Consider the following 16,027-nt stretch of genomic DNA (forward strand, 5'->3'; position numbering starts at 1 on the left):
AATATTTTATTTATATATTGAAGGAAGAATTTATTTCTAAAGATTGTTTCGCCCAATAATTCGAAGATTTAATATATAATTGATTTTTTATTTCATTGCTAAAAATTCTCATTATTTTTCTACGTGCAAAGCCAGGCTTAGAAAGCAGAAGACACTGGCCAATATGGCCAGGGTTAGCCCGAGGCGACGGCCAGCCGCCTGGGTGACCCAGTTTCCTGCCATTGCCATAGCCATCTCCATCTTTCATCTACCATCGCCCATCGCTGTTCGAATATCTCCAGTTGCAGGCCCACAGCAGCTGCTCCTCCATCGAGACTTCTGCTGCTCTCTTCGCGTTGGAAAAACAAACTGTCAGTTTAACCATTTGACAGTCGCTTTGAGATACACGGGCTCAGATATGAGATACGACTGCTGCTGCTGCTGGCTGGCTGGCTCGAGTATCTGCAGCTACTTCTGCGGTTCGCGATGCGACTGCATCCTGCCCAGACAAGCTATCTGGCACCGGCAATCTCCCCCGTTCCACCAAGCTAAACTCCTCCAGAATCGGATCCCAGCGGCGCCCGACAATTGAAACTTTTGCGCCGTTTTGGCGTATTTAAAGTGACATTTGCTGACAGTCGGACGGCTATGATCCCAAGGAAAAAGATTCAAAGGAGTACGTGGAGGAGGAGGAGGAGGTGGAGGCAACTGCCTCTGATCTCTGATACAACTTTTGGCTGATCGCTGATTGCTGATGAACCGGTGATGGGTTCAGTGGGAAGAGCTATTGTCATTGCAGTTAAATCGAATTTAATTAAGAGGAAAGCAGCCAATTGTTGTAATTGTTTTGTAGATTTTCCGCTGATTGTTGAGTGATTTAAAAGGTATAAAAATAGAGGAAAATCAAGCATAAAGTTGGTCAGTTGAGGCTTAAAGAAACCAACGAATAAGTTAAGGAATTCTTCAAGTTTTTTGTATATTTTTATCTATTATTCTAAAAATCCATAGTATTTTTTAGTGTTCATATTAGCTTAACAGATAATCCGTTAAAAGCTTTCAAAAACCACCCAGAAAATAACGGATATGGTTTTTATGGCTGCTTAGAATCGCTTTGAACAAATCGGTTCACACTCTGTGATGGCTTGATTAAAAGCGAATTAAACCGTTTTACGATCATCTAAAGCCAAGGAAGGTGCTTCGCCCACGTTTTCCCAAATGGGAACTCCTCTTCTTGAGGAAATTGTGTCAAAGTGGCGCTGTTGATAACCCCAAAATGGGCGACAAAAGAGGCGCTTAGAAAGATGAGCGGAAATGGGAGTCGTCGATGAGATGTATAACAAAAGTCGCTTCACCGGCAGTTACAAAAGAGATTTCTTTCTCTTTTTCATTCTTCTGCGTTGATTTCTTTGGCTTTTCATTGCTTTTTTCCCCTCAGTTTTTCCATTTCTTTGATGGCCTCTTCTTCTCATCTCTAGTGGCAGCATAATCAAGAGGCCATTAAAGTAAATACACTAAAGACGACGATGGTGAGCCGATGGTGAGATGCTGAGGTGCTCCGCCACCTTCCAGCTCTGCAGAGTGTTATGATGGTATGGTATACTATATATAAAAGGTACTTTTGTGGGGTATTTGCTAGACAAATATCCAATTATTTACCAGATACCAGATATTTCATTAATTTTAGACAAGAAGTAATATATCCTTTAAATCCAAAAATAATATAAATAATAACTACACAAATTCCCTTTTTTCTATGTACCTAAAGCTCCAATCAAATAGGCACTGCCATCACTATATCTTTTAACGTGTGAAACCCGCAATGAGTATATTGTATCTTAAAGTACCATTGGGTATCTCACAGTACGCACTCACCTGCATGTAGCGCGCCAGAGCCGCGTTCCGCTGAGCATGCGACCTGAGCTGCGGCTGCGGCGATCCCAGCGGACTCACAATTGTCGAGGTGGATCCACCGATTCCGGTGTCATAGCCCTGAGCATTGGCGCCATCAACATCTGCGGAAAAAATGGAAAAAAATGAGCGGGAGACACATGCAAAACGATGTTAGTAATCAAGTCAAGAAGTGTTTGCACAAACGCACTCGGTGGAAAATGCAAATGCAAAGTTTAATTGTGGAAAAACACATGTGTGAGAGAGTGCAAAAAGTGCTGGGTTGAAAAGTGGCACACATGTGTGGCCCTTAGGAAAGAGGCTTTCCCGCCGTAACCAGTGGGTCAAAGATGACGGATGTGGGTCAACAAGTCAACCAGGGGATTCGTGAATATTTATTGAACTGTGGCTTGGGAAAAAATATATCCTGGGTTTCTTCATGAAATTAAGAATTTGACTTCGAATTTGGAAATCTCTTTAATTATGATTAATTTCCAATAATACATTTAATTTAATATCTCAAAAGCAATACTCTTTCTTTCTATTTTTTAGGAATATCATTTGTAAAGTTGTAACAAATCAACTAATATTTTGTTTCAAGTGCATCTTGCTTCGCCAAGTCTCACATAATTATCCTATCTAAATACCGTAACCACAACTGGATGAGGCAATTTCCATTCCACGAACTGTATCACTTAATTAGGTATGCAAATAAAGCAGAGCCCTGATCATAAATAACGAGCCAGCAGCAGCAAGTTGGAAGTTGAATCGTAAATTCTCACGGAGCCAGAGGAAACTTAAAGCAGGTGACACGATCGTGTACAATCGGCAGCTAATAAATCCAGTGGCCGGCAGGGCGTTGGGCCTATGGAATCGTGTCAGCAGTTGGCCAAACATGGACATAACTTTCGGTTTTCATGGGCTTGTAACCAGTGGGAGGAGTTGTTGCTGGGCCTTTGTCTCGTGGGCTTCTGGTTTTTATGAAGTTAACCGACAATACGAACTCTGCATGCCAAGCAATTTGTACACAATTCGAATATTAATTTTTTCAGAAAACAACAAAAAAAAAGAGGTGAGTCCCAGGTATTCCACATGATCAGGTAACCAACTGTGCGGCATTTGCAACTTGAACCGCTATTTGAATGGCAGAATGCCAACGCTTGCAAAAATTATAACAAAGGTATACTATAATATATAATATACAAGAAAACAGGGGTTTATATTTCTAAGAGGATAAATTTGTGAGAAAAATATATATTCTAAATAATTTTCAACTATTTTGGCATAGATTTTGTGACTATTTTATGAATTAGAAATATTTTCTTTACATCCCCCGCTTTCCTTTTAAAAAACCACTTAAAAATCCATTTGCTTCTGCATTCCGCTATACAAAAATACAAAACACCCAGCCTTTTTATGGCTCCTTAGCAATTTTGCACTCAACATGTAACAGAATATTTCCCAGCCTCATATGGCATATCCAAAAGATATGCCAAAAGAGCGTTGAGATACGTATGTATCTACAGCTCTGCCGATATGCTTATATGCAGCCAGAGGACTCTAAGGAGCTTGTACTCACCTTTCAGCGAACTGTTCATGCACATGGGACACTGGTCGTTGCGGAACATACAGGAATAGCAGCGCTCGTGGCCGCAGGTGTCGATCAGTTTCCGTCTCTTGCCCTTGTCGAAGGAGATGCGACAGGAGGGGCACACGGAGCCACTGGCATCGTGTTCCAGGAGACGTCGGATGGACTGGAGATCTGCAAAGGAGATGGAGACACATATGAGTTGAAAGGGTTTGCAAACAGGTTGGGATATATAAGTGAGGATATACACAAAAAACCAAACCGTTTAAAGCGTTCCAAAATGGTAATAAGAAAATTACAAGAAGCCCTTCAAAAAGGGGTGCCACAAGCAGGTGTTGCCAAGCGTTTATTTATAATTTCAGGTATTATTGTTAGCAGGAGAGTATAGAATATAGCGCTCCTTATTCAAGGAGCACATTTATAAGGTATCGCAAATTCTTAATTTAATTTGCTTTAATCGCCTTTACCCTGGAATATTTTTAAACAATTTTAACGAGCTAATATTGATAATAACAAATGCCATTAGTTTCGGTGCCCCTTTAAAGGCCTGCATTTTCCACTCCTAAACCGATCGATCGGCTAACAAAAAGCAGTTACAAATTTAAATCGAAATACACAAATCTCGTTGCACTTGTTTTATGGCCACCGTTTGCATAAATTGACTCTGTCAATTAAATCTCGTTTGTGCAACTGTCAATTGTCTTTGGACCCAATCTCAGTTAGCAAAAAAAGAGCCTTCGTTTGATCAGTTTTTTTTTTTTTGGCTTTGGAGCTCCAGCAGCACCTGCTTCTCCTCCTCCTGACCAAACTGACCATTTAATCCATTGGCCAGCGAGCAGCAATCAGCGGAATTCTTTTCTCGGACTCGTAATTGATTTAATCTGCTCCGCCTGCCTGGTTTATTATTTCTATTAGCACTTTGTCTTTCTGTGTCAATATTATGTAAAAATGCCTTGCCACCAATCGTCAGCAATTTCGCTGGCATTGGTTTTTATTTGAGCTTGTTTACACAATTTGAAGTGCATAAAAGTGCTGATCGAGGAGAATCAGAAAGCTAATTGGGTCTTCTTGGGAAGTTGTTTAAGGAATAGGGTTTATTTTCTGGGTAAACAAAAGCTAAAATGTATTTTTTTTTTACTTTTAAGAGAGCTTAAAAGAGGAGAACTAAGAACAGAGGGAAATATCTTTTTAAAATTGTATTTATCACCATTTAATGGGATATATAGAGTAGCTAGATATCTCTTTATTCTTTTTAAATACAAAAGTCTATAAAAGACTAGTAAACCTCTATTTGGCAGATGCTAGAAAAGCAACAGTTCCCCTTTTTTTTCGTATAAATTGATGGCCTTAAATAAACAAAATTTAGTTTGTGTCATCCGTTGTTTTTTTGCATTCTGTCTACCTCAATTAGATGTGCAATTTGAGGGACGTCAGTTGCAGTTGTAAAAATTCCATTTAACTGGCAACTTGCAACCCCAACATGCATTCTGCCACCCCTGTAAAAAAAAGGGGTTTGGTTTAGTTTCCCTCGCTTCTGTGGCATCTGCTGCATTTTTGCTGCTGCTTCTGCTGCTGTTGCGCCTGCGCATGCCATCGGCAGTTGACATTTTGTGCTGTATGCAAATTGCCTTTTGTCTGCGGCCAACCAAATGTCAGACGGGGCACACTTGTTGGCGGAACAGTTGTTGTTCATAAATGGTGCCATGTGCGGCAGGGGTCACACACTCTTGCGGTCAGCAGTCCTCCACAACCACAACCACGTCCTCAGCCATGTCCTCGTTCGACTCTGAGTCCGGGACTTTAGTGAAGTTCAAAGATAAGTTCCATGTGGGCTGTGCCTCCTCGTTGATTCCTTTCCACTCCAGAGACTGGCAGCTGTGACGGCCCACGCGGCAAATGCAGAAAAAGTGGCGAAAAAAAATCAAACTGCAGCTTTTGATTTTGCAATAACGCCAGTCAATGATCGACAGTTTAAATTACCAGTAGTTAGGGGGAAGAAAATGGTATTTTCAGCGTACAGAAAATTATAGTTTATATTTCTTGAATTAGGCCAAATAAAGTTATATTTTTCCTTCTTGAGTTTCTTAGATATACAAAGAAGCCTTTAGTATTTCTTCTACTTTTACCCCTTCAAGTTCCTTTCTTGGGTATCTTAAAGTCGAGTTAAATCACTTAAGCATACCTTTCAGTTTTTTTTATTTTTTTTTGTCAAGTGGGCATGAATGACTGTGGCTTTGGAAATGGAAGTTAAAGTATAAGTAGAAGTCGAACTCGAAGTCGAAGCCCATGCGCTTGTAATCCACTTTGCCAGCCGACCGACCGGACGTGGTTCTCGTTGGCGGTTGTCGTAGTTGTATCCCACTCTCGAAAGCCCCCGAACAGGAATCGATGTCGTCGTCTTCCACTTGGCCTGCCTTTTGGCCAAACGATGCATCTTGGCCTAGGCCAAAAACGGACTGTCCAACTGACATGGCTTATGCAATCGATAAAGTGTTATCGCCAAGACCAAGTCAAGTCACCTGCTGGACATGATGATTTATTGCCTGCCAGTCCACCCAGGTTACAATTTTCTGTGTGGGCTTTGGACATTGGAGAGAGGTTTTTGGGGTTATCGATGGCAGAAGGTATGTTATGAAAATTGTACTAAAAAGATTTAAATGTTATTTCCACTGAATATATTTAGCCAACGATCTCTGCTAAAATTGATTACTTCCTGTAATTGTAATTCCAGCCTTTCTCTGGGCTTCCTTTGAGAAGCAGCTGCTCAAGAAAAGCCTTTATGTTGTGGAGAGTGTGGGTTTTCCCAAGAGATAGCTTTACTCTTGTACAACATTTACATTTTTATAATCATGTCTCAGGGTAGACACGCACCTTGTTCTCTAGAGCGTGGAAAAATATACATTAATTTCATGGACTTTACACAAATTAATTGCGTGGATGCAATTTTGTAATTCTTGGCTCATAAATTATGGTCAAAATGAGAGAAGGCTGATTTACAGAGCCTGTTGAAGAGGTCAATAAACCCAGAAAGATCTTTGATGATTTTAAATCTAAATTGCTAAATTATACCAGAGTAGAAGGGAATTTTCCTTGTCTATTTTTATACGCATGCGCGGCACAATTCTGCCGTTCATTGGATTTATTCATTGCGGTCTCTGCTAAATTGATTTGAATTTTCCGCCGCATTTTCCTGCCTCTCTCTCTCACTCGCTCTGGTCTTTAATGAATGTTAGTTGCGGCTTGCCGGTTTGCCCCCTCAAAGCTTCCAAGTTGCCACGTCCCATGTGGGCGTTTTATTTCTGCTAAATTGGCAAACCGCCGCTCGGATCGTACGGCTATATAGTATAGTAGTTGGTATGTGGGCGAATCTGCGTGTCTGCATCTGTCTGCGCGCCAGTGTGTTGGCACTTGTTTTCCTTTATGTAATTTCTTTGCGAATTATTTTCTTAATACCCAACGCGGGCCTAATTCAATTTGTGGTTTTCCCTCAAGCCGAAACAGAAACGTTTCCCAGCGGAATGCCCAAGGAATGCGGAGTGATGAGACCCGCAGTTTGTGGCGGGTTTAGCCGCAAAATTCAAATCCGTAAGTGCATAAGTGGTAAATTGGTTCTCAGGGAGAGGAGGAATGTGGGAATCTTAGTAGAAGGGTCAAAAGGTAAAATAACCACTGTGATCATGACCATAATTATTTTCAGGAATTTTAATTTTGTTGCTTTATTTTAATGATAAAATTATAATAATTTGGTTAGTCGAGAAGTTATTGTGTTTTAAAGTTTCTTAACTATTTTAAAGCTAAATTTCGCTTGTGGTTTAATTCCTAAGGTAGATATTTCCACCCTACTCAAACCGCAAAACAAGATTCCATATCTGGAAGGTGAACAAAAGAAGCCCTTTATCTAATCTCAGCGATGAATATCTAAGAAACTTGTTTTTGATTTTATGAGCCATTAAAATAGGTTTAAACAAAACAAAGGGCACGAGCTGATCTTGTTCTTCTCCAAAAGGGCATAAACAAAAGACACGCTTAAAATCAGATTTGATAAAGTCTATATTGAAATTTTAATAGTGTCAAAATGAAAAAATAAAAACAAAAGACTAATAAATGGGAGTGTTAAGCCCTTTAAAATTAGTAAATAAAATCTTATCAATGTCAAAATGGCAATTCGTTTATTTATTTGTTTTAAGTTGAGCCTTAATTATATAAAGTAAAATCAAACTTTAATTTAAGAAAACCACAAAAGGTTCTTTAAAAATATATAAAAATATCAACAACAATAATATATTTAAAGAAAATAAAGCTAATTCATATATAAAATCAATAAAATCCCAAAATAAATATTATAGACAACCAAAGCAAAAAATATATAATCAGGCTTATTCATTCTATACCATGTAGTTCCATTAAATGTACTTAAAAACCATTATTTTTCCTATAAAACTTTTTATAAGCATTATTTCTTATTGTTCCAATGCCTATTTATAGAAACTCTAATTGCAAGCAAAAGTATTTCAAATGGTTTTAACTGTTTTGCGCAGGGCAGGTCAGGGTTATTCTAAATGGGGTTTCCTATGTTGATTGGACAGCTCAGGGTTAATCAGAGAAACGTTTTTGACCCAGCGGGTTAACCATGACAGTGGGTCTGAGGGAAGAGAGAGGGAATTACGCTCCCGCCGAGAGCCAACATAGAAAAATGCGTATTCATTACAATTGATTGACAGACGACTGGACTCCGAAGCCAGACCAAATCAATTCATGCCTGAAGTGCGCAGCCAACGGACCATGGACCATTTACCAGTTGCCACCGGAGTAAAAACACCCAGCACCAGTGGCCACCACAGAGCAGACGGCTTTTTGCAGTCCCAATTAGATTTTAGCAAAAACGCCAGAAACAAGCCCACACACTAGCCATAAAATACTGGCTTCAAGTGCCGAAAATAAAACAGGGTTTCAAGTATTTAGAAAAGAAAATGTAATGAGACAATTCCAGTTTTAATTTTTGAGAAATTCCTAAGGTGTCTTTTAATCTTATAATTGGTTTTTGGTTTTATTAAACATTTCTGTAATTTTTCCCTTAACTTGTAAAAATTATTTAAAATGTTCCAAACACTTTACCTATCTCTGTTTTAATTTATAATTGATAATTACTTAATTTTGTGTTCATTATTCATGTTTGTTTTAATTTTTAAAGCCTTCAATATTTTTTTGATTAATTTCTTTTCTACAAACATTTTTTTAAGCGCATTTCAAATCGATCTCCGTTGACATGGAACATTTTCTTTCCACTTCTGCGGTTTTCCATTGTTCACAGTTTTAACAACATTTTTACTAAATTGCTTTGACTTTGACTTTTTTTTTGTCTTGTTTTGCTTATGTTTAATTGCTTTTTAACATAATTTTCATGTTTTGTTTTATATTTGATGGCTTTGAAGGGCTTTGTTTCGATAAAACATTTTCAAGTTCACTGCGTGGGTTGAAAGTTTTGTGTTATATATATTTTTTTATAACAAATTTTATTACACGATTTCTGGTTGGCAGTATATTTTTTTTCCTCCCTTTGTGGTGCATATTTTGCGTGGGTCATGGTTGGCATTGTTGGTAACAATATCTCTCTTTGTGGATTGTGTTTGTCATCGTCGGATCTCTGAATGAGTCAGCTTCCCGACGACGAGTCGGAAGTGAAGCCAAGCGATATATAATTATACCGGTATTCCTGGATACTGTAATTTGCATTATTCCGAGGAAGTTTTTTAATAAACAAAAAATAATTCAGTGATGTGTCAATAAATGAAAAGTATATATTAAAAAGAGGTAAGAGATTTAAAGCTGGGAAAGCTGTGTATACTAAATATTTCCATTGTAGTTTCTCCTTAATATAAATTACTTGAAACTAGTTTAAAATTTCTTAAAAATTGAATTTTTAAATGTAATTTCAAATTCTCTCAGGCGATTTTGTAAGCAAGAACCACTCTTTCTTTAAACCATTTTAATTTCAAAATAGAACGCTTGCCTTCAAGTGGCGACAAAAGTAAAGAAACCACTTTGAAGTCGAGAAAAGAAAGGTAAGCATAATAAGAAAGGCAAAACGGTAGGCAGGTGAGAAAAAAAGCAAACAAAACAAATCAAATTAAGCGCGAAATTGGATGTTTCTCTTTTGGCTTTTTGGTTTTCTTAACTTTTCTTACGTTTTTTTTCGTCGAATTGCGAAGTAAAACCCAGAAACGAACTGTTAAATGTGTCATAAAACCGCGAGAGCTGTCCGGTTAAATGAGTCGCAAACAAATCGGCAACCATAAATAACCCAAATGGCCGCTCGAATGGCAAATTTCGTGAGATTCTGCACTTTGATGCGCTCTCTTGCAGTTCGTGAAGTCGTGAGTTGACTGGGCCGAGAAGAGTTACCTAAGCAAAGCCTGAGGGAAAATACTGGCCAAGAAAAGAAAAAAAAAAAAAACGAGGCGTTTCCCACTAACCAACTGGACTATGAGCTGAAGTGCAACGCCTTACTTTTGTAGGGAAAAGTCACTAAAAAACTGCAGACAAGATGAAAAGGTGTTAAAGAGAAGATATTATTGAAATTGCTTCAAAGGCCGCAGGAGGAATAAGTTAGAAAGGATTTTCTTGGAAACTATATTAGCATAGTTTACTTGGTTTTGAAATAATGTGTTAACTTATTTAATAATGGATAAAGTAATCTGAAAGGGTATAGAAAAATTAAGGATTATTATTGGGTATTCTTTTGCCTTAATGAAATAACGACAATAAATACCTATTTTCCATTTTAAAATTTGCTTTAACTACATTTTCTTTGCATTTTTAAAAACTCCCATAAAATAACAGCTCTTAAAAAGATCACCAAATTAATTATGGCTTCTAACCAAATATCACTTGGCTTTATGTTTTTTCCCCTCTACTTCTTCGCTCTACTTTGTTTTTCATTTCTTTTATCTAACATTTAACATTGACCCAGATTCCTGGAAAGGCAACAAGTTCGAGCCATGTGCGCGGCATAAGACACACCATCATCATCATCTCGAAGTGATCGAGCGGCGGGTGAAATGTCTCCATTAGTAGAAGCCAAATCAAATGTATGACGGCGTGGTAAATGAATATTTATGGCACTTAAAAATTTGTGCGACACATGCAAATGTGTGTCAAGCCGGCCGGAAATTTGCCAACACACACACACACACAAGTCATGCACACGCAGCAAATACACAGAAATAAAATCACCCAATGCGAATAAATCAAATGGCACTTCCGCTGCAACGTGGGCGCTGTGGTAGTTCCAAACCAAATGAAAAGTGACAATTTCATTGTGGAAGACGTCGAGTGTCTAGGCCCCAGACAAGCGCCCAAGTCAATGCCGCGGGATTTCGATGTACTTGTAAACAATTTTTGCTCGTTTTTCTTGTTTTTCTTGCAATTTTTTGGGGGAAGCCCACGCACCAAAAAAGAAAAAATCAGCCCAGACAAGTTGGCCACCTCGTCGTAGTCGTCGTCGTCGTCTATCGGGTAATTCATTCATTTCCAATACGCCCCAGCTGCATTCACAGCTGATTCATTCACTCGATCATTCATTCACGTTCCATTCATGAGACATTTTTGACAAACAGTCTCCGAGTCTTTGAGTTGGAGTCTCGGGTTTTGTGGGTCGTATCGTATTTGGGAGTTGTGGCCACGGTCCAGAGATCACTGTCCATAATCGATCAGTCGCCCGGCTAATGCGGGCTTGTAGGTTGCATTTAGCCGGCGATTCGAGTTACCAAAGATTTAGTGCATTGCCTTTGTTTTGGCTTTATATATGTTATATGCTATAGCCGATATGCGTTGGGCAATTTGTTAAGCTTTAATTGCCAAAATAATGCGGGTGCGTGGTGTAAATGAAGAGCAGGTGAGAAAAGGTTATAAATCTCTGGGTTGGTTGATGGGAAAGGTGTTAAGTTATATATTATATATTTTTTTATAATTTATATATATTGATTTAGTATTTAATATTTATAAAGAAGCAAAGTTTAAAATGGATTTCCATTAAAATCCATTTAGTTACGCAAAATAGAAACTCACGCTATTTCGTTCCATAAACCACTGATATCTGCAGCTTTAAATCTATTTTTAAAGGCAATAGAAAAAACCAAAACATTCCACATCATATCAATCGATTTAGATAAACTCTGAATTAACAAAAAACTTTAGCAGCGGATCGACCTTGGAGCATTAGTTTAAGGCATAATCACTTGGACTAAAATGCATAATTATGCATATGAAATATCATCTGCCCAAAATACTCATTTTGTATCTGACCAACTAGTCGGTCGGCTTTTGTTTTGGTTTCCCCCTTTTGGGCTTACAAATTAGATTGAAATTAATTAAACGAAATTAAGTGGCTAATTTGGGATTCGAATTTCTTTGGGAGTGAGAAGAAAAAAACAGAAACAAACCAAACAAGCCGCTCAAATTAATTTCTCATTTTCATCGAAAACGTATTAATTCAGTTAAGAAATGGACACACACAAGTTGGGTAAGAATTTAAAGATATCTGAAGAGTAGTATATATATATATATAAATTATATCATTTATTGCCAAAGTCCCTGCTACTATTGTTTAGCAATAAATCTTGAAAAAATTTGCCTTGCTAATTTATGCTGTCATCTTAATTGTTTATAAAAGTTGCTAATGTGCTAAAATTAATTTTCGGTTATGCTAAATTCACGGGAACATGAAAATGAATGGCAAATATAATGAATTTGTCAATATTTGCTAAAATTATGCTTGTTCTGTGATCTTAGATATCATATAGTTTTTCTGGGAAAGTTAAACATATTCTGACTAAACAAAAATATATATTTAGGTAGCCACTTCCCATTAATATTATCTGATATTAATCTCCATTATTTATTCTATGCTTATTTTATTTAAAGAGCCCCTTGGCACAAACTTCCATAATTTGTAAAAACAATATTTCTGTTTTGGTTGTCAAATATTGTTGGCGACATTAGCACATCATTAGTGGTATTTGTTGCTACTTTTAGCGCAGATTCTACGACTATTTGTGGTTGGAAGATCTTCCTTCTGGCCAGCATTTTGTCCATTATGCTAATGGGTTAAGAGCGGCAGAGAGGTCGTTGCAGAAGTTGGTAACAAATTATAAGATATTTCTCTCAACTGGATTGGGCATAAATTTACATAAATTATCCCCATCTGGGAAGCCTAGATTCCCCCCCTCCAGGGATTGACAAGTTTTCAGCATTTGTCCGGCGCGTTACGCGACGCCATTCGATGGTTATCTGGCCAAGGCAGCGATGAGCTGCATACCAAATGAGGATGGGGCTATGGCGAGTGGGCGCCACTTGGAGTGGATGCCACACAAACCGAGTTGAGCTTCAGAAAAAAAATACATTAAAAAATATATATTTCTAAGCTTCAGAAAAATAATATTCTTATTTTTTAGAAATTAAAATTGGTTTCATTTTTACTAAATTATTTTTCCTTAACAAGAATTTGATTCCATTTTAATCTTTACCCTCTAAGCCTTTAGGAAATTTCCTTTAAATGTGTTCCAAATATTTTTCCCAGTGCTTTAAAGCCCTTGTTTCCCTCACCTTTCTGGCCTTTTTCAATAGTGTTTAATAATGTGTGTAAGATATAATTTCCCCTTCGATCTAATACCGTTTATTGTGGCGTTTAAGGCACTTTCTCGGCTCGACTCCGTTCTTTGCTGAATTGATCATTAATCATTTATACCCTCCCTGGGCGTGGCTGGTAAATATTTTGACCAATATTTGTACCAGTTTTATGGTTTGTGTTTCTTCTCATTTTCGGTCTATGTTTTTTGTAGTTTCTGAATTTTTAATTTGCTGTAAATAGAGCGTGTGATTGGCCCCGCCGCCGCCGCCGTCGAGTCGCTTTTTTTTGGTATCTCAGAAATAACATTTTTAATGCCTTTTGATTGATTGATTTCAGATTTTTATTGGTCAGAATCGAAAAGAATCCGCACTGTGAGTGGAATATTTGTTTGTGCAATCAATCCGTGAGCTAGAATATTCGGTTACAGAAATCTGTAATTGTTTGATTGACAGATTGAATTGGCTTCTCTCGTTGGCAAAAGTCAAGTTGACAAAGTCGATAAAGAATTTCAAGATATATTTAGTTTTAGCTGTCATTGTTTTAAATGAGTCATAATTGGGCAGTGAATCGATGGGATGGAGTTTAGAGATCAATTATATCCAGAAAATATATTAAAACTGAAAGATTTATTCAAAAATAATATAATATTTGTGAGATATTAGCAACAGTTTAGTTTAAATAACATTTTATGAGACTTTTTTAATAAAAGAATTACTTAAAGCCTAGAAATTACCTAATAATTACCACTTTTAAAGGGTATTTATGAAATATAATTTACTAAGCTAAACAATCACTTGGCTGTACTCATCTCTAACAACTTGAAATACTATCTGCCCCATGTTACATTACCCACTTGATTAATGGAGCGTCTTGGAGCGATCGGCGAGCACTTGAAATGACACTGAGGCGCAGCCAAGCCCAACCAGATTAACCTCAGATTATGGGCAAACATGAGCAGCAACTAAGCTGGGAAGATGAAGAACTAATAGCTCAACTAGCAGCCAACCTCAAGTGGTAATACCTAGTTACCCAATCAGAGTATCAGGTGTGTGTGTGTGTGGATGACAAAACCAATGTAAAACCCATGTAAGATCGAGGCTTTCCACTCCCCTACTCTGCCCCCTCTTGGGCCACTTGGGCGATTTGCCACGCTCTTTAGAGTGTATCAAATTCGAACAACAAAATCCAGCAACAAATTGCCGTCGAAAACGTGATCGAGTTGACATTGAAATGTTGTTTTGTTGGCAAACAGACATGGAAAACTTAATACATAGCTCCGCCACACACATATCGCCCTATCAAATCAACTATTCAACTATTCTCTATAATGAACTAAACCGAATTGGATTGTCGGGAGTGCTTATAGTGAAAAGAACTGGGCGCTTCTTAATTGATAATGAAAATACACAATTAAGAGTTCAACTGATTTAACCCCACGAAATTGAAAGGCCTCAACATGAATTTGCGTCTCACTTGAAATCGGGCACAGTTTTTTATTTTTATATATTTAAATTCTATATTTGTAAGTTACTTCAAGATGACATAAGCCTCGCAAGTATTTGGCACTTATTGTTCTTGACACGGCTTATAAATCAAATCATAAGGCCAACCCAACTCCGTTATGAACTGATTCTCTAGGCTTTCAAGTTTAGAGACAAGAAATGGCAAATATGCCTATCAAAACTGTAAATCTGTTTGTTTTTCTTTGAGAAACCTCTACACATGACAAGGCGTAATAATATTGTCCAGAAATAGTTCTTTAAAATTTGTAAAATAAAGGTGTGCCTTGATTTAATACCTATATATCTGATTGATGACTGATTATTAATTACCCTCACATATTTCACTGCTTCTGTGTGTAAACATCCCATCAATTTCCTGTCTAAACTTTAGCTAGAAACACTAGGTGTGTGCCCAACGATCGGAACTTTATAATTAGAACCTTCCTAAGAAGCCCCGATCGGCCCATCAAAAGTTGTTGCCTGCCACCGCTTAAAGTGTTTACGATGTCTTGGCCATGGCTCTTGGTCTTCTTGAGATTGAAACGTCTCTTAATTGCATGTTAATTGCTCTAACCAACAGAAGAAAGAAAAGAGACTTGCAGATATTGGCGGCAGATACACAGGCAGAGAGGAGTTCCACTCCCTGGAGACTGTTCTGCTTTCTCGTCTCCACTTCTTCTGTAAACTGGACTGCGGCTTCTGGCCAAAACAGTTGCACTCATTTGTTGGCTCAGTCTGGGTCTTCATACTCATTCTCGGGCTCCCTAGTTGCCGGGTTCTCGAGTGCAAGTCCCTGCCTTTTGCCCCAGCCTCTGGCAGCGGAGACAAAGACAAGTTTTTCAAGTTTTCCGACCGACCGGGGGCACATGAAGTCATTCAAGTGGAAGCAACGAACTGGACGGTAGTCGTCGTCGTGGTCAGGCGAAAGGCTTGTGGTCTTGAGTCTCTTATATCTTGTCTCTTGTCTCTGGTCTCTCGTCTCTCTCCTACTCCGAGCTGTCATTCGCACTTGAAGATCAAGTGATATATGTCCGGCTGTCTCTGGGCAGCAAGACAAAAAGTAGAACCAGCATCGGACAGTCGTATATTTACATGGGTATCAGGCAAAGTCTATGGGGAGCCAATAAGTTTCGATTAGATAAGAATCGGGGTACTTGACGAGGAGGAGGTGTTGTGTTCCAATGGTGTAAGTCAGCAGGTTATAGACTGCCTTAGGAAACTGTAAAGTGCTCTAAATGCTCAAGAAAATGGCCAAGACTGATCTTGAGTTTGTGAAAAAGAGGGTCAGCGGGAGAGCTTTGTGTCTTGGAAAGCTGTGTTGAAGGACTTGCTGACTTGGCTTAATTTTATTCATAAAATAGATTATAGTTTTTGGCTTCTGGGAAGTTATTTAATAACCCAAAACAAGCCTTACAGACATTAAAAGTTAATTCTTCCAAGAAC

At 38.1% G+C, this 16,027-nt stretch overlaps 1 protein-coding gene across 4 annotated transcripts in view; it reads right to left on the reverse strand.

The window, feature by feature from the left end:
- rols (rolling pebbles) overlaps nt 1–16,027 on the reverse strand; it is a 48,626-nt gene that overhangs the window by 17,140 nt on the left and 15,459 nt on the right. For all 4 annotated transcript variants that reach the window (XM_070285230.1, XM_070285231.1, XM_070285229.1 and 1 more), the window contains exons 3-4: nt 3,446–3,628; nt 1,852–1,991 (exon numbers count right to left, since the gene is read on the reverse strand). In XM_070285230.1, coding sequence (XP_070141331.1) covers nt 1,852–1,991; nt 3,446–3,628 — 323 coding nt within the window. The remainder of the gene's footprint in view (nt 1–1,851; nt 1,992–3,445; nt 3,629–16,027) is intronic.

This window comes from Drosophila kikkawai, chromosome 3L (assembly GCF_030179895.1).
Source record: "Drosophila kikkawai strain 14028-0561.14 chromosome 3L, DkikHiC1v2, whole genome shotgun sequence".
NCBI lineage: Eukaryota > Metazoa > Arthropoda > Insecta > Diptera > Drosophilidae > Drosophila > Drosophila kikkawai.